This window comes from Eleutherodactylus coqui, chromosome 5 (genome assembly GCF_035609145.1).
Source record: "Eleutherodactylus coqui strain aEleCoq1 chromosome 5, aEleCoq1.hap1, whole genome shotgun sequence".
Taxonomy (NCBI): Eukaryota; Metazoa; Chordata; class Amphibia; order Anura; family Eleutherodactylidae; genus Eleutherodactylus; species Eleutherodactylus coqui.
The window spans coordinates 89,640,364-89,658,204 of record NC_089841.1 but is presented as its reverse complement, the minus strand read 5'-3'; the positions used below and the strand labels follow the sequence as shown (position 1 = coordinate 89,658,204).

Here is a 17,841-nt window from a genome sequence, read left to right as displayed (position 1 = left end):
AAGTGTCTAATTTTATGACCATCTGATGTATTACATCGCCACTAAATCTTGCTTGTTTGTGTCTTTTCATTCCACAGCAGAAAACCGCGTTCGTCCATTAGTGCTGGTTGTTAAGCGGTGGGCCGGTCACCACGGTATAAACGATGCCAGCCGTGGAACCTTAAGCAGCTATAGTCTTGTTTTAATGGCTTTGCACTATTTACAAAGTAAGTTAGCATCTGCGTGTGGCTCTGTAGATTTGCAGAACGGCTTTGATACCGGAGTATATAAGAGCACGGGATCTGGGAGCGGAGAGGGAAGCGTGTGCAGGGTCTTGTGGGGGCTGAGTGTTATGCAGTTTCTTTTTCCCTGTGGGCCTGACTGTTACTCACAGCTGTTCACTGACTCTGCAGTAGAACAGTCATCATTAGTGAAGAAAGGCGCTGCCTGCATGATTAGCCATACAAAGAAGGCAAAAAGGCTTTGTGGAGAGCTGTGTGAGGGAATAGGGAGTGGGCTAGAATGAGGGGGAAGAAATCTCTGCAGAAGCCTGAGATGCCTTGCAGAGTTCTCTGTGAGCCCACAGCTATGCCAGTTCATCCTCTACAATGCATGGCTTATTCAACAACTGGACTGATGTAAAGCTTATAATCATCTACTGATTATTTTTTTGGATTAAGGCTTCATTCACACACCAGTATTTGCGGCCTTTATGATTTTGTCTATTATTCTTCTGTTATCCAATCCTTTTTTTTTCCTCATTAGCCCCTTATTGACATCCACTGTGCATGTATGGTAGATGCTGGGTGTCGCTGTATAGAGTGGACTCGAGAGCAGGTGTAGACTATATGTTGCTATAAACACTATCTTATGCATGTTTGCTGTAATTCTGGTCAAACTGAATTTTGGAATGGTTTTGCGTCAAACCTCCAGCTGGGGTTTCCATCACAGATGCAGCTGAAAAAGCGCTGCATGTCCAAAAGCCAGCCAGCTGGGCGGAAAGTGAGCGGACACCATTATAGTCAATGGAACCATTCGGCTGTGGGGATTCCCTTTTTCTGTTCCCTGAACGGAGCAGGAAAGCGGAATCCCCAGTGCAGATGTGCAAGCACCCCAAGTCCTTCAAAATTCTCAACTACATAGACAAGGCTCACTCATAACTTTAGGAGACTTCAACGTGACCATGTGACTCTATGGACTCTTTAGCCTCTAATTCAACAGCCAACCTATTTCCTGTGTTTAAAGGGGTTGTCTGGAACTTTTGAATTTTCTTTTTCTATTGATGATAGTCAGGGGGTCACCGCTTGGACTCACTGCCAGTCGGCTAATTTCCAGCGCCCTTGTCACTACGGACAGCACAGGGATGAGATCACAGTGTCCATAATGCCGCTGCCTAGTTTTGTACTGCAGGTACAGCTTCTATTCAATTCAATGGGAGCTGCACCTGCAAATATCCCCTCCTAAACTGTGCTGAACCAAACCCGATGTTATTACTTCAACCAGTGTTTCTCTTTAACTGTTACACTGTTAATTTATTTTATTTTTTTAAATATAAAGTTTCTAAAAAAAAAAGCTATTTTATTTTGTACAACATTAAAAAAAACCCTATATAAATTTGATATTGCATCATGAATGTCAGACAATTGTACTGCCAAGCGTGCAGTTGTAACTATGCCTGATCAGGCGGGAGAGTATGACTTGAGGGACAAGTGAATAAAGATGTCCTGTCTCTTGGGGACTTTGCTGTTGATGTCACGTGTTGTGCGGTGTGAAATCTGTAACTAAATCCAGATGTTAATAGATGTACTGTAGATAAAGATGCTGGTTTTAGCATTCGATGATAGGGTATCATCCTTAGGCCTCATGCCCACAGCCAGGTCGGATTCCGACTGCAAAATCTCGCAGTGGAATCAGACACGGTGCCGTCACAGTGAGCCCCAGAGACCCATACTCACCTGTCCAGATCCGCTGCGAGGGCATGGCGCGCCGGCAATGACTGGGATTTGCGACGACTCGCCGCGGGACAGATTGCTTCTATTGACTGCAGTGGAAGCCGGACGTGCGATTTTTGTGCCGAAAATAGAGCATTCTGCGATTCTTCCCCGCGAGTGGAAAATCGCAGATTTCCTCTCGTGGAGGGGGAAGAATCTTTTAACATAGCATGCTATGGACCGACATTGCTGCAGAATTCGCGGTGTGCATCCGGCCGCGAATTTTGCAGCAATAATTAAACCTGTCTTTTTTTTTTTTTTCCTCATGTTGACTTGGCAGACTCCTTTTAAATTTAGGAGTTTGCAGGATATCGTAATAAAGCCACCGTAAATAAATGAATAAGGTTCGGCACTCTGTAAATGTCCTGATCAGTGGGGTAAATGTGCCACCTGTACACTAAAGCAAACGTGGACTGTCCACTCCTTTCACTTTCCCTCTACTCTATTGTTGAGAGGGTGAGGACTCGTCACATGTTCTGTTTGTTCTATAAAAAAAATATATATATTTTTAAGAGTGCATTGCCTGTACACAATGTGTCCCACTCATGGGAAATGCTGACTTTTATAATCAGCTAGCCCGGGTACCCGATGCAGAACGCTTGCAGTACAAAACATGACCTTTTAAGTAAGAAAAAGTATCAGAACGTACGCATAAACTTGTGTTCTCATTTGGATCAGGTAGTAGTGAACCAACACTATGATAACTTTGCCCTTTGACTTTGAACGTCGACCAAAATCCACTGTCTCTTAATTCCTTTGTCACGCCAAATGATGTCATTTGAAAACATGAGTTGTACTTTCTCATATTTTCCAGGAAATGTTTAGATCTGGAAGATGACTCTGACATAAGAGTCTCCAGTGGTTTAGGAAAAGTTCTAAGCGTTGATGGTAAAACCTTTCCGCCACCTAGTCCAGGGGTCTCCAGGGACCACTTTACAGCATTGCAATATGAACATGGTTTGTTGATTCGGCCAATAGAAAGCTGGGGATGACACTCAGTTATTGTTTGCATTATATCTAAAAGCTTCCCCCTCCAAGAATTTCCAAGCTGTTCCTCTCAAAATTGAGTGTCTCTTAGTCTGAAGAATGTCGGGCATGCTTCGTTACATCAGTCTCTACAATTCGAGCAGCCGCTTGACGAGTGCGTTGATTCTCAGGTCGCCCGTTGGTTTGCTCTGGCGTCTCAGCTACTCAAGTGGCGGCTTGTCTAGTGCGTTGATTCTCGAGTAGACCGTTAGTTTGCTCCTTCGCTACTGCTACTTTAAGTGCGGCTGTTGTCCTTCTGCCCAAACAGGTCCTTCGCTTGTTTAGCATCTTATATCGAAAACACAATCTGTTTGTTTTGTGTCATATACAAATCACCAATTTTGGTCCGATTTGAGTAAAATTTGGCACTTTTTGTTGCCAATAGCAACCAATCATAGCTCAGCTTTCATTTGTTCTGCTGATGTAAAATGAAAGCTGCACAGTCATTGGTTGCTATATATTATACTGCTGAGGTAAAATACGCTGCTCTGTGATTGGTTGCTATGGGCAACAGTTTTCAATCCTCAGTGATGAGATACAATGAAAGCTGCTCTGTGATTGGTTGCTATAATCAGCAGTATTTAATCCTCATGGTGCTGAAGTAAAACAAAAGCTGCTCTGTCATTGGTTGCTATTGGCAGCAAAAACAGTTTTTTACTGTTTGTTGATTTCTTGTTAGACAGTTTTGATAAATGAGGGCTAGCGTTCATAAATTTGATCCATGGATTCCTGTTTGGGGACAGATCATTTTTGCAAACTGTTATCCACACGGACAGCCAATTAGGAAGAACAAAATGGGCCAATGATTGGTGGCTCCACCAAAGTTAGACTCGGGCTAAAAAGCAGTCCTGAAGCACAAAGTGTCAGCACTCAGTATGACTCTTCTAGTGGGAATTACTTGTTGGAAATAACCAGGGATACTAAATTGAGTCCGTAGAATCCATAGAATCCATGGGTGAAAGCAAATTTGGGCGTTGCTTCATTAAAATTCAAGCAAAGGCAAAAAAAAATGTAAACAAGGTTGCCAAGACAACAATTTTTCTTTTCAAACTACTAATGACCACTTGTCTTAATGTATGTGTGTGAGTGCTTCTCATGCTCCGCCCCTGCTGATGTTATTGCTCCGCCCCCTGGTGACGCCATTGAAGGGCCTACAACATATATAAAACAGTCGGACTGATAGAAGAACAGCACAGTTAGGGCTCTTGGAAGGGGAGGACAAAAATAACACACTGAGAATACAACTAAGCCGTTATGTCAGACACAACTCGGCAGTCCTGACAAGAGACTACAACCTACCTCCACCACAGAGATCCAGTGGGCTTAAGGACTTGTGGTGGTGTCACTGCTGTGGAAGGAGCCAAGCTGTGTTTGTCTTTTGTGGTAATCAAGCTACTGTGAGTGTGATGTGCTGCCAGAAACACCGATACTATAATGTCCTAATTACTAGTATATAGATAGATTACCAGGCTGAACCTTGACTTGACACGTGAAGCAATGGCAAGTCCAGATGCAGCCCCCAAGCTTGTGTTAACTCCTCAACACTCCATGACATACAGTTATGTTATGAGCGTGCAGGATTTATGTCAATTCAAACAGCGGCATTTAAATGTCCCGATCGCAGTTCGGGGGTCCCAGACGGCTCCCTGTGGTGAGATCGCAAGGTGCTCTTCAGTTGCTATGGCCTTCTAAAAGCCCCTGAGCTGCCATTGCAGATTGCCTATCAAGCCATAGCTGTGGTGTGGCTTGATAGATTGCCCGTGCAGATCGCGGTATGATGAATACTATGGAGCGATCATACCCTTGCAATTGCATGTCACCTATGGGGACTCAAAAAATATGTAAACAGTTTTTTTTTTAGGTTTTATCAATTATTAAGAAAATAAAGGGTAATCAGTTTTAAAAAAATTTTCCCTCATATTTATTATTTAAAAAAACTAAATAAACGCCCCCTTTCCCCCCCCCCCCCCCAAAAAAAAATATTATAAATGTATTGTTGCATCCATAAGTCTGATCTATCAGAGAAACGCATTTACCCTGAACGATGAACGTAATTGGCAAAAAATTTTTAAAAAAATACACAATGTCAGCATTATACTCTTTTTGGTCATCCGGTCTCCAAGAAAGAAAATTAATAAAAAGCAATCAAAAAGTTATATATACTCTAAAATGCTATAATAGAAACTACTGGTCAACCTTTCACAGAACCAGTTGTAAATGCCAGAAGAAAAAGTGCTGCGGGCAGACCACATTAGTCGATGGGGTTTGCCAGGCGCTGTTTAACGTTTGGCCTTGAGGATTCCTCTTTCCTGCTCCCCGAACAGAGCAGCGTAAGTGTGAAAGCACCCGTAGTTCTCCAATTTTCTAATAAACATATTCCTTAAACCCTAGAAGTAACCAGTAGCTGGAGGTGCCTTTTGTCTAGGCCGTTACTGAACAATCATAGAACTCTTCAGAGTGAAGATCCGTACTCTTCATTAGTCAGTCCGTTAGGTTTTATCTTGTGTAGCATTAATGTCACAGGTTAGAGGTTTGTACACTTGAGGTACTGAAACATGTCAGGATATTTGTTGGGGGGGTCAGTAATGTGAACTAATTACTCTTTTTTGTAAACCTTTTTACATTCAATTTACAAGAATGTTATGTTTGTTTTTGTAGCGCTACCTGAACCAGTTCTTCCATCTCTACAAAAATCCTACCCGGTAAGTTCTATTATTCGGGGTTATTAAAATTTATAATATATCATTGTTGTGTGTAGATCTGCAATTACTGTGAAAATATCTGATGTGGGCTTGCAGTTGGCATTCCAATTTATGCCAAAGGTATTTAAAGGAACTTAGTTTATGATGCTTTTAGCATGTGACAATGTTATGGTGCTTATAGGACCGGTCCCGAGGAGTCTGGAGGTGCACTTTTTAGACCTACTGGGCTCGCCATTACTGTGCTGTTCCAGGGAAGTCAGCACTCTGTCTTTAAGCATGACTTTTTTCTATTACCCAGGCATGCGCACCCCAATAGAAAACAGTTGGGAGTGTGCGTGCACAGACTAAAGAAGAGTATTGCTCATAGTCAGTGTCTGCTTCAAGGGTGGATGGTGTTAGAAAATAGAGCCTGGTGAGTATAAAAAGTACACACCAAACACCTGAGACTTGTACTAGAAGCACCATAACTTCATGGTGCTTTAAGGATGTGACAAAGTCCCTTTTTTAAAGGAATTAAATTTGTGCCATACATTCATTTTGGAGCCACTCGGAGTAAGTCCTTGTATTTTGCAGGCCAAGTTGTAGTTTTTATAGGCACCACTTTTGAGTACATATACTGTATTGATTTTGTTTATCCCAAGCTTTATTTCACTTCTACCTCCTGTCAGCCTGAGTTGACAGAGGTAGTTGTTGGGAAAAATGGCTTCTACTAATTAGCAGTAATCTCTGCCCACAAACTGCAGTTGAGTTTGGGCAAAACTTTTAGGTCCTTTTCTCAAAGTCCAAACACAGCTCAGACAAAACTGTTAACCCTCTAAATGTCACATACATATCTGAATGCAGGCAAAACATCTACAGGTCTGAGAAGTAATAGTAATGGTAACCAGAAAGTTCCAATCACCAGTGTTATTAAGAAAGCTTTTTGGATTCTCACCCTGGATGCCACACACATCCTGGAGGGTTGAATTTAAAAAATGATTTATCATATTAATATTAACTAGTTTCGTCGCACTTATGTTAACTAATTGGGTATGTTCACACAGTGGATTTTTGCCACAGAATCCACATGAATTTCACGACAAATCCACAACAAACTGTCCCATTAACTGGACGGAAATCCATACAGGATTCAGAACTGCATGAGTAAAAGGGATGTAATTTCTTTGTGCTGAATCCATGCCAGAGGATGCGCACATGGTATTTACCCATTGACTATTCTAAATGTGTTTGTGGGTCCGTGGCACGAGCGCATGAAAATCCACAGAAGAAATCCATGTGGATCGTCATTTAAAATTTGCGTTGGCTATGGTCTGTGTGAACAGAAATTGATATTGTTATAATCGAATTATGTGTTACTTTTTGCAGTTCTATACATATTTTGCCTGCATTCAAGTTGAGTTTTTCTTTTTATATATCTATAAAGTTACATTGGACAGTCCAAAGATATGCCACATGTCATCCAGCAAGAACCACCGTGTTAAATCTTGTAAAATCTCCACTAATTAAACAGTATTAGTAAATCTGCCCATTGTATCGGTTTCGTTTAGTGTTCCTTTAATTCATATTGCTTGCTTTTCATAGCCAAATCCATTTCCCAGATCTTTTTGTCCTCATGCTTTGACTTGTGGTGGCAGCAGGTGGATGATGGGGAGACAAGGATTAAAAAAAAAGACTTTGGGAAAACTACTTTTATTTAGCTTTACTCTTGAAGTTGTAGCATGATGAATGATTGAGGATTTCATAAACAATGCTGCTGAGATAGACACGGCACACTCTGTTTAATATGATGCTTGAAGTTTGCAGAGTGTCTGGTGGTCTTCTCAGCAAGTATCTCATCTGGCGTGCAGCAGCGCCTTTCCACAACAGACAGGGACAGGGTTTGGATAAACCCTTTTGAAAGATTAATCCAGCTCTGCTACATCCTTATATAACATGCCAGTTTGATCTGTAATTCAAAAGTCTGCAGTAATGTGAAATGTTAGCGCTTTTTTTTCTACTTGACAGGAATGTTTTAACCCTGCTATGCAGTTGCACGTTGTCCATCATGCTCCTCGCAATATCCCTCAGTATGTGTCCAAAAATGCATCAAGCCTGGGCGACCTTCTTGTGGGATTCTTGAAATACTTTGCCATAGAGTTCGAGTAAGTGATGTAAATAGAACCACTACAGAACAGTAGGAGGCTGGTATGACCCATGGGTCTAGTGACCCAAACTCGGAGCATCATAGTCCGCTGTGATGCTTTGCGTTCGAGTCAGTAGACACGCAGTCGAGCCAGGACACTCATTGGTATTATGGGCACTCGTGAAACTTGCCTTACAAGGAGGCTCTCTGCTCGTTCAGAGTAGGCTCTTCCTATGCAGTTCGTATACCTTAATGGGTCATATGGACATGGGTTGTCTTTATTGGCCCTGTTTAGCACAATTCAGGATTTTTGTGGGCTAATATTTTTGCCCATTTTGTGCTTTTCTTTTATATACAGCTATCACCTGGGACAGTGAGATTTTCCAACTGATGAACTCAGGCATCACTGTATGAGCTGTAGCAGATGTTGCCCAGGATTGATTATAACACTAGTGCACAACTCCCACTGAGGGGCTGCATCCAGATGTACCATTTGACAGCATGTCAAGCAATTTTTTTTTGTGTAGTAGGATCTAATCGTCTGGCCCTTTTTGAATTTTTCCTTACACCATGTGACTGTGCACTGTACCATGTTAGAACTAGCCATTGCTTTATCCATTTTTAGATTATTAAATGGGCTGTCCAGGAAGGTAAAACACTCACCCAGTCTAGCAGTATTGAAACCTTCTTTTTCAGCCTGGTTCTAACACCATGTCATGTGATATGGGCCCTTCCATTTCCTCTTGATGTCATCACAGGGGGCTGGCTGTTTGGCTATTTTCAATAATTAAACCAGGTCCTTTCTCTGTTACAGCCGATACAGAGAAGGGGTTCGGCTTAGTTATTGAAATAAGTCAAATGGGCAGCTCCCTGCAACAGCATCACAGGGAACCGAAGGGCCAGATGACATTATCCGGTGTTGGAACCAGGTTGGGCGTAGAGGTCACAACACCGTAGGACCTGCTAATTGTTTTCCCTCTCTGGACAGAATCATTTAACCCCTTAAAGGACCAGACACTTTTTAGCAATTTTTCTCATGTGGTGGTTTTACTGCCCTATTTTATTCTTTGATATTTTTTCAGCTGCCAAAATTATTTTTGCTGCGTTTTTCTTTTTCTGTGACATACAGGGCTGTGTTTTTGTTTGTTTTTTTCCCACTGAATTTTTTCCTTTTTTTTTTTTTTTTTTTTTGTTTTATTGGGGGTAAAAAAACAATGTTTTTTTTCTTTTACATTTATAGCTTATTTTAAAAATCAGTATGTTTACACTAAAATAAAGTACAGGAATAGATTCCTCTTTTGTTTTGTAATTTCTCATATATCAATTTGTATAGCTTTAGATTACAGGGCACATATTTAGACTGTTTTGGTTGGTGTCTATTTTCTTTATGTACAATTTTTTTTTTTTTTTTTTTTTTAACAGAATTAAAAAAAGTAAACTTTTTTTCGTAACTTTTTTTTTTTTTTTTACATCACCTATGCACCCCCCCCCCCCCCACCCCCCATTATGCCATATTAGACCTCCTGGGAGTCATTCACATTGTTTATTTACTTATTTTTTTAAATATCGCACTTTTACACTGTAGCTGAGGCATCCATGGGAGCCCAAGTTACAATAGTCACTAACAGAGCTGATCAGGGTGTGATAAGACCCTGGAGCTCTGCTGTGAGAAAGGGCACCTGGCCATCATGTAACTGCCGAGTTGCATAATGGAAATAATGCTTTCATTTTCACTTTTTTAGTACATAGCACTCATTGAGTGCTATGTAACTTGTAAAGGAGAAGGCGGAAGCGTTTTTCAACCGCTTCTCCCCTGGGTCCTTGCAGTGTGACAGCTGAGGACCCGACCTGCTCTAGCTTGATTGCAGGAGCAGAGGCTTCAATCCCACACTGTATATTTGCTATTGGATGGGAAAAAAGCCCTGGACCAAGCCCCGTATATTTACCGCACTTGGTCCTTAAGGCCCCCAGTCCACGGACATGTATTAAGCTGGCCAAAGCTTTCAATAGCATTGCTATGGAAAGCGCCAGCTCCGTTTCCACAAGCAGAGAAACATTGTGATTCTCCACTCGCGGCGGGCAATTCGCAGCATGCTGCGAATTGCCCCGATTCTCCGCTGTAAGCCTATCTATCCGATTAGGCTGACCGGCGGAGATTTATGTGCGACTCCTGCTCCTGGGCAGCGGCTCCCGCGGTGGCGATCCACCCGTGGACAGGTGGCCTAAGGGGTTAAAGACTGAGTTTACGCAGTTTACTGCACTAGCACAAAACCAGCTTTTTAGGTGGTTGTGAATGGTGTAGAGGAACGCATAAAATGTCTACAGTCATAAACCTTGTATAGCTGTTTGTGATATACATTGCATAATGTTGCCCACTGCTTGGCTTGTTTCCCTGTTCTGAATGGGAATGATGTTGAATCCATGTTGTCTTCCGGGCCCATAGTAATGCTGCATTTTCTCTTAGCTGGAAGAACAAGATGATTTCTGTTCGTGAAGGCAAAGCTATGCAGAGAACAGATGGCATTGAATGGAGGAACAAGTACATTTGTGTGGAAGGTGAGCAACTCATGCCTCCCAATCACTAATATCGCAAGTCTCCCTTAGGCCTCGTTCACACGGGTGACAAAGTCGCGCGACTTTGTCGTGATGCGACAAATTGAGTGTTCGTTCAGCCATTGCTTTCCAATTGGTTAATTCACACCTGCAATGTTTTGAAGTGTGCAACATCCCGACACTAAAAGCTCACGGGTCCCGTGATATGTATGCAACTCGAAAGGTCTTGTAGCCTATGTTTCCATATGGAGCCTTCCTCGCTGTTGTATCACATCGCACGAAAACGTGATTTGCGTGCGGTGCAATGCAACTTTGACAGTAGGAAATCCTTCTATCAAAGCCATAACCTAAGCCCTAACTGCAGGGGGGAAAAGGTATACATCACCTTAGAAGCGCTGTCCGGCTCCGCTGCATCTTCTCCCCTGCATCTTCTCCCCAGGTCCCTAGCACTATTCTTCTTCCTCTCTTCTGGACTAGGATTGGAAAATCCCCACCTCCTGAAAGCGCTGCCTCTGATTGGCTGACGCTTAGCCAATCACAGCCAGCGCTCGATGAGCCAATCACAGCCATTCATCGAGCTCTGGCCCTGATTGGCTAGGCGCTAGCCAATCACAGCCAACGCTTCCAGGAGGCGGGATTTTTCAATTCTCAGCCAGAAGAGATGAAGGCCAGTGCCGGGGACTTGGGAAGAAGCTGCAGCAGCGCCGGACAGCACTTCTAAGGAGGCGATTACTTTTCTTTTTTTTTCTCTGCAGCTAGGCCTTATTTTCTGGGTAGGGCTTATGTTTCAAGCTCACTCCCCGAAAATATTTGCATGTAGCACTAGAAAACCGCGGTATCGCCACGAGAAACCGCAGCGATATTGCATGGACCAGCCGTGCGATATCGCTGTGATTTTCTCGCAATTATGCCGTGTCACCCATGTGAACGAGGCTTTAAAGGTGTATTCACAGCTTGGACATCTGTGTCATAAATGTCTGATAAATGGGAGCCCCGTGTGTGCAGTTATACACAGTTACTGACACCTATTGGATAAAGAGGCCGGTCTTAACACTTGATAGAATGCTGTTCTGGACAACTTTCTTCATATCCTTGGATGTGAAGACAGAAAGAGGGTCCCAGTGGTGGTTCTGATGGTGAACCACTTCACAGAGGCAGTAAGGTCCCCAGTTACTTAATCAAGCTCACTTTTAGGACCCAAAAATATAAATTCATAAAAATTAACTTTTAATAAATATTGCTTAAAAACCTTATGGACACACCAACAAAAAAAATAATCCACTATCCGGTAGGGAATGTGAAATTGTATCATACAGTCACACTTCAAAATCAGTATCGATCTTGGACGTTTTCTTTATTATGTCTTTTACGTCCAAAAGATAGCTCTTTTTTGGGGGGGTTTCTTGGTTTTAATGTTCCAAAAAACCTATGCATTTTTTCCGAACCTGAACATGATGTCGTAATCAGCCGGAATGTACATGCAACTCATATAGTCCAATGTATAATAGACACAAGATGTTTTTATGTACCAAATAGACCTTGTAATTTCCCAACGCGTTTCGCCCACTGCGTGGGCTCCTCAGGGGCTCAAGTATCTCCTGGGATGATTCCCTGGAGAAAGGTTATCAGTCATCAACTGAGTATAGAAAATTGTTTATAAATTTGGACTATAATCCATTAGAGGCAATGAGTAAGTATAGGTAAGGTACTGTATTGAATTAGCACCCCACTATGAGGAGTGATCACTGCAGTAATTCCTCCTAAGCTGATATGCGGTACTTGATAGCCTAATAATATTTCCTAGAGGAACAGTGCCCAGTTATCACTTAGAGTGGATTTAGTGGATTTTTTTTTTTTTTTTGTTGGTGTGTCCATAAGGTTTTTAAGCAATATTTATTAAAAGTTAATTTTTATGAATTTATATTTTTGGGTCCTAAAAGTGTGCTTGGTTCTGATGGTGGTATGAATTTCAAAACCTTGCATGCACAGCCATCCTCTGCACCTCAGACATCCTCTGCCATTCTCTGCACCTTAGTTTTCACTTTTAACATATATCATAAGTGTTATGGAAAAACTATCTTCTGTGTTTTCCCTTTTAGAGCCATTTGACAGAACAAACACTGCTAGAGCTGTACATGAAAAACACAAATTTGATATGATTCAGGAGGAATTCATGAAGGTAAGAGGAGGACTAGAAGGACATTCCTTGCCTGTTTTGTCTGTCCTGTTCACACTGCAGGACTGGAGTTGAGGGTTTGCTGTAGTCTTATCCCCGTGTGCATTTTTTACATGCGCACAGGTATTTCATTTCATAACTATTCCACTGTCATTCTTCTGTCAACTTGACACTTCTGCTAGGCATGTACTTGTCTTCCAAACATACAAGCAAGCTGTCATAGTGCCTGCACCAATCAATCCACCTCATTATAGCTCTATATCTGTAGATTTCGTGGGTGAAGTAAAGTTGCCGTTAAGGTATCAAACTGCTGACGTGCTGCTGTATGAGGCTCATACGGCACCCGATTGTGCAGTTATTCCCCAAGGAGAATTGCTTCTGAGGGAGGGAATGAGTCCTAATACTTAACCCCTTAGTGCGGCGCTATCGTAAAACTACGTCCTGCTGTTGCAGGACGTGTATGGAGGGAGGTAGCGCCTCTATCTCCCTCCATACAGCGCGGGCGTCAGCTGTTTATTACAGCTGACACCCGCGGGCAATAGCCGTGCTCGTCGGCTATTAACCCTTTAAATGCCCCGAACGCTGTTTGGGGGTCCCGCACGGCCCCCCCGCGGTGAGATCGGGGGAGCTGTGCAGGTGTCATGGCAGCCGGGGGCCTAATGAATGGCCCCAGGGCTGCCTTAGCAGACTGCCTATCAAGCCATCCACACAGGGTGGCTTGATAGAATGCCTGTAAAAAAGCAGTATGATGTAATGCTATACCATTACGTCATACTGCAGGAGCGATCAAAGCATCGCATGTTAAAGTCCCCCAGGGGGACTTCAAAGTAAAGTTAAAAAAAAGATCAATAAAGTTTTTTTAAATTGTAAAAAAAAAAGTTATAAAAGTTTAAATCACCCCCCTTTTGCCATATCAATTACTAAAAAATCTAAATCCTAATATAAAAATATGTATTTGGTATCGCCGCGTCCGTAAAAGTCCGATCTATCAAAATAGTGCATTATTTTTCCTGCAAGGTGAACGTCGTCCGAAAAAAAAAAAAAGAATGCCAGAAATACACTTTTTAAGTTACCCTGTCTTCCAGAAAAAATGCAATAAAAAGCGATCAAATGTTGTATGTATTCCAAATTGATACTATCGGAAACTACAGGACATCCCGCAAAAAATGAGCCCTTGCTCAACTACGTCGACAGAAAAATAAAAAAGTTATTGCGCGCACAAAATGAGCGCAGAAAATAATTGAAAAAAATTAAATATCTTTAAAAAAAAATACAAGTACTACAGCAAAAAAAAAACTATATAAGTTTGGTGTCGTAGTAATCGTACTGACCCATAGAATAAAAATATCAGGTCATTTTTGTTGCAGTTTGTGCACCGTAGAAACAGGACGCACCGAAAGATGGTGGAATGTCGTTTTTTTTCTCCATTTCTCTCCGCTAAGAATTTTTTAAAAGTTTTTCAGTACATTATATGGTACAATAAATAGTGCCATTGAAAAATACAACTCGTCCTGCAAAAAACAAGCCCTCATACAGCGACGTCGATGGATAAATAAAGGAGCTACGATTTTTTTAAAAGGGAGTAGGAAAAAACAAAAATGGGAAAAAAAGCTCCGTCACTAAGGGGTTAAAGAAGTTTTACCAGGACTTAAAATTTGTCACACAACTGCTCTGTCCCGCCCGGTTGCTGCTGACCAAGACATCACTGCTGCAGCTAATCACTGGCTATAGATGCCATGAGTTGGTCAGCAGCAAGACGGAAGGACACAGTGGTTGTAAAGTAATTTTAAGCCATGGGAAAACCCTTTTAATCTTTGTCATAAACCAATACAATAATTTTCACCACCCTGCACTTTCTTCCATGGTTTACTGCAATTGACGGTTGCTAAACACAATAGGGCACATTTGTTAATGTTGTCTTAGAGCGCTTAAAGTTAGCACACAAACAAGCAGAAGATGCACAAAACTTATCAGTAGGGGCTCTTGTGATGTGATAAATTTGCATCCTATGAGACACATTAGACACTTCTCTTTCTTGGTTGGCATGCTTTCTGTCAAAATTTTGGCTTACGATCTCCATTATATGCTATGCCCACTTTCACTAGGTCACACTTTGTTTTAGACACTGTTTAGTGGGGTGCAAAGTGTCTAAAACTCGATAAATCTAGTGCAAATTAAGTCAGAATTCTTTGCATTTAGCTTGCTAAATTTCCACCATACTGCACTATAATTTTTTTTTTATTCCCCCTCCTAGGCTTGGGTGAGGCTAAGAGACAACCGAGATCTGAATAGTGTGATGCCTCTTCAAAGAATTGTTGGAAAGCAGAAATGATATCTTTTAGATGGACCTTTTCATCTGCAATATGCTTACACCTCAAGACTGTAATGTCCTTTTTAACCCTCAATATAAATACTTTAAAAAAAGAGAAACTTTTAGAAAAAGTTAACTTCTGTGTGTGCACAGTCTGTTCCATTTTTTTATTGTGCATTTTCCTGTTGTATGTTTCTGGGGGTGTTTGCAGATCTTTGATTTAAAGCGATCCTACGGTTCCCATTAAAAATGTTGTCATACATGCATCATATATAGTTAACATACCTGGTGCCTTCACTTTCAACCTTGATGCCAGATTCTCAGACTACCCTATCTACTGTGTGCTTCAGTTGTCTGAAACCTTGTCCACCTGCTTTCGGATTGACAAACGCTGATGACCTCACCAAGGATGTGTCTATCCTTTATCTTCCCTTCCTAGAGAGGGGGCAAGTGTCTTGGATTACTGAAGCACACACTGCATAGGGTAGTTTGAGAATCGGGCAGTCATTATGCATACATGAAGTGGGTACTGGGAAGGGTGAAAAACATGCGGCAGCAACAGTAAAAAGGAGGGTACCAAGTATGTAATCAATACGTGCTGCATGTATAGTGATATTTCTACTGTGACCTAGTGGGTCGTGTCAATATATATGTGTGAGAGTGAGGCCATTGCTATCTGTTCCTTATGAGAAATCCTAGAATTGCACTACACACTGATCCGATGTCCTTCTCCTAGCCTGCATAAAGCCGTGGCTCTCCTTTGCCAGTGTACTACAATGTTAAAGACTAAATATAAGCTTGAATATGTTACCTCATTAGCTGCTGACTTTTCAATATCTGTTCCAGGGGATTTTTTATTGTTTTGTGCTGGAACCTTCCACTTTACTTTTTCAGAGCCCTTCTCTTCATTCAGGAAAAAAAAAACAGGAGTGATTAAATTAGAAAACTTCCCACAAAATATTTATCTGCATAGACAGGTATCAGCTTATATAGAGGGTCTATAAAATATGATACAGAGCTAAACCATAAACTACTGTCATATGAAAAATGAGTTCTGCTGTGCCTACATCTTGACAGAAATTACATTGTTTTGGTCTTTTACTTGAATTTCCTCCATGTTCCCTGCCAAGGTATATGCACTGGTGTATTTTTATTTAAGCAGGACCTGGCATTTCTCCTGACATGTCTGTGTTAGTAAAACGGTCATTCCCCATAAAATAATTCTGCAGAATTTTAATAATCTTAAAACTTTGCATCATATTGCTCTGCTGGTGCTGTCTAATCAGTAGTAATGGTGTCAGTTCATACATTTCCAGGAAGAATAACTGAGGAACGCCACAATACCATGAGTTCTAAGAAAAAGATATTCCAGCATTTTTCATGGAGGATTTAAAGAGGGATTTCAGCTTTACAACCCCTATTATAAGCCCATAATAAGAGCTTATAAAAGCCCTATTATAAGGGCATATAAATGTCATATAGCGGGGTCCCTGGCTTGGGACCCCCCTCTATGACAATAACACAGAGCCCCTTTTTAAAGGGGTTGTCTAAGTTTCAAAATCCTTTTTAGCTCAAAATAAATGATGCCTCTCTTCTCTCCTAGGGAAACAGCATACCGGCTCCTGCAGCTTTCCTGGTCACTGCTAACAGTGGAAGTCAACTGGCCGCTGTGGCCTCTAATTGGCTGCAGCGATCACTTGAACTCAACTGTTAGTAGAGATAGTTCCAAACTCCTGACATCAGAATGGGCGGTGACGGACAACCCGTTTTAAGAGCAACTTTCGTTCAGACGGGCTTTCAGCTGTCCTTGTATTACACTGCAGCCATTCATCTGGATGGCTGTCCTGTAATAAAGTCTGGCTGTCCACAGCTTCCACAAGCGAAATTATCTAATGGGAGCCAGGGCAATCAGCTGTCCGCCCCACATTCTGAAAGGGGTTGTGTATAATGGCAAAATCCCTTAAAGGGGTTGTCTCGCGAAAGCAAGTGCAGTTAAGCACTTCTGTATGGCCATATTAATGCACTTTGTAATATACATCGTGCATTAAATATGAGCCATACAGAAGTTATTCACTTACCTTCCCTGCGCTGGCGTCCCCGTCTCCATGGCTCCGTCTAACTGCAGCGTCTAATCGCCCGATTAGACGCGCTTGCGCAGAAGAGTCTTCTGCCTTCGGCTCGGTCTGGCACGAGCGGCGTTCTGGCTCTGCCCCCTTCTACGCGTCATCACGTAGCTCCGCCCTGTCACGTGTGCCGATTCCAGCCAATCAGGAGGCTGGAATCGGCACGCGTGATGGGCGGAGCTACGCGATGACGCGCAGAAGGGGGCGGAGCCGGAACGCTGCTGCTGCCGGGCAGACCCGAAGGCAGAAGACTCTTCTGCGCAAGCGCGTCTAATCGGGCGATTAGACGCTGAAGTTAGACGGAGCCATGGAGACGGGGACGCCAGCGCAGGGAAGGTAAGTGAATAACGTCTGTATGGCTCATATTTAATGCAAAGTGCATTAATATGGCCATACAGAAGTGCTTAACCCCACGTGCTTTTGCGAGACAACCCCTTTAAGTATTTCTTAAAACAAACCCGTAAGGAGAGATTCCAGAGTCTCGTTAAAAAGACCTTCTGTATTTACAGATAATAGCTGTTGGGTGAAAGCTTTAGCCGTTATCTCATAGTTGCCACCAAGAATAAACTGCTGGTTAGTAGTCCTTTCAGTCCCTAAACAAAGCACCAGTTCTCCCAAACTTGTAGTAGTATATTATTGCTGCTAAAACATAAATTCCCATTCCCTTGTTATGTTGTGTATATACTTTTATGTATTCTTTAATATGAGCAGGAAATCATGAAATGTTACAGAAGTTTGATGCATCTCCTCAAACATAGTAAGGACCTTCTGTATTGGGGGTGACTATCCCTAGGCACTGACCTGCTCTGCCCAGGGGAGGGGTTGCCTGGGGCTGTCCGGTCTTGAGCAGTTTTTGCT

At 42.2% G+C, this 17,841-nt stretch overlaps 1 protein-coding gene across 1 annotated transcript in view; it reads left to right on the top strand.

The window, feature by feature from the left end:
* TENT2 (terminal nucleotidyltransferase 2) overlaps positions 1–16,867 on the top strand; it is a 38,215-nt gene extending 21,348 nt beyond the window's left edge. The window contains exons 9-14 of the mRNA XM_066602835.1: positions 78–206; positions 5,655–5,698; positions 7,703–7,839; positions 10,285–10,376; positions 12,473–12,552; positions 14,804–16,867. Of these exons, the coding sequence (XP_066458932.1) occupies positions 78–206; positions 5,655–5,698; positions 7,703–7,839; positions 10,285–10,376; positions 12,473–12,552; positions 14,804–14,881 (560 nt within the window). The 3' untranslated portion in view covers positions 14,882–16,867. The remainder of the gene's footprint in view (positions 1–77; positions 207–5,654; positions 5,699–7,702; positions 7,840–10,284; positions 10,377–12,472; positions 12,553–14,803) is intronic.
* Positions 16,868–17,841: the final 974 nt, after the last annotated feature.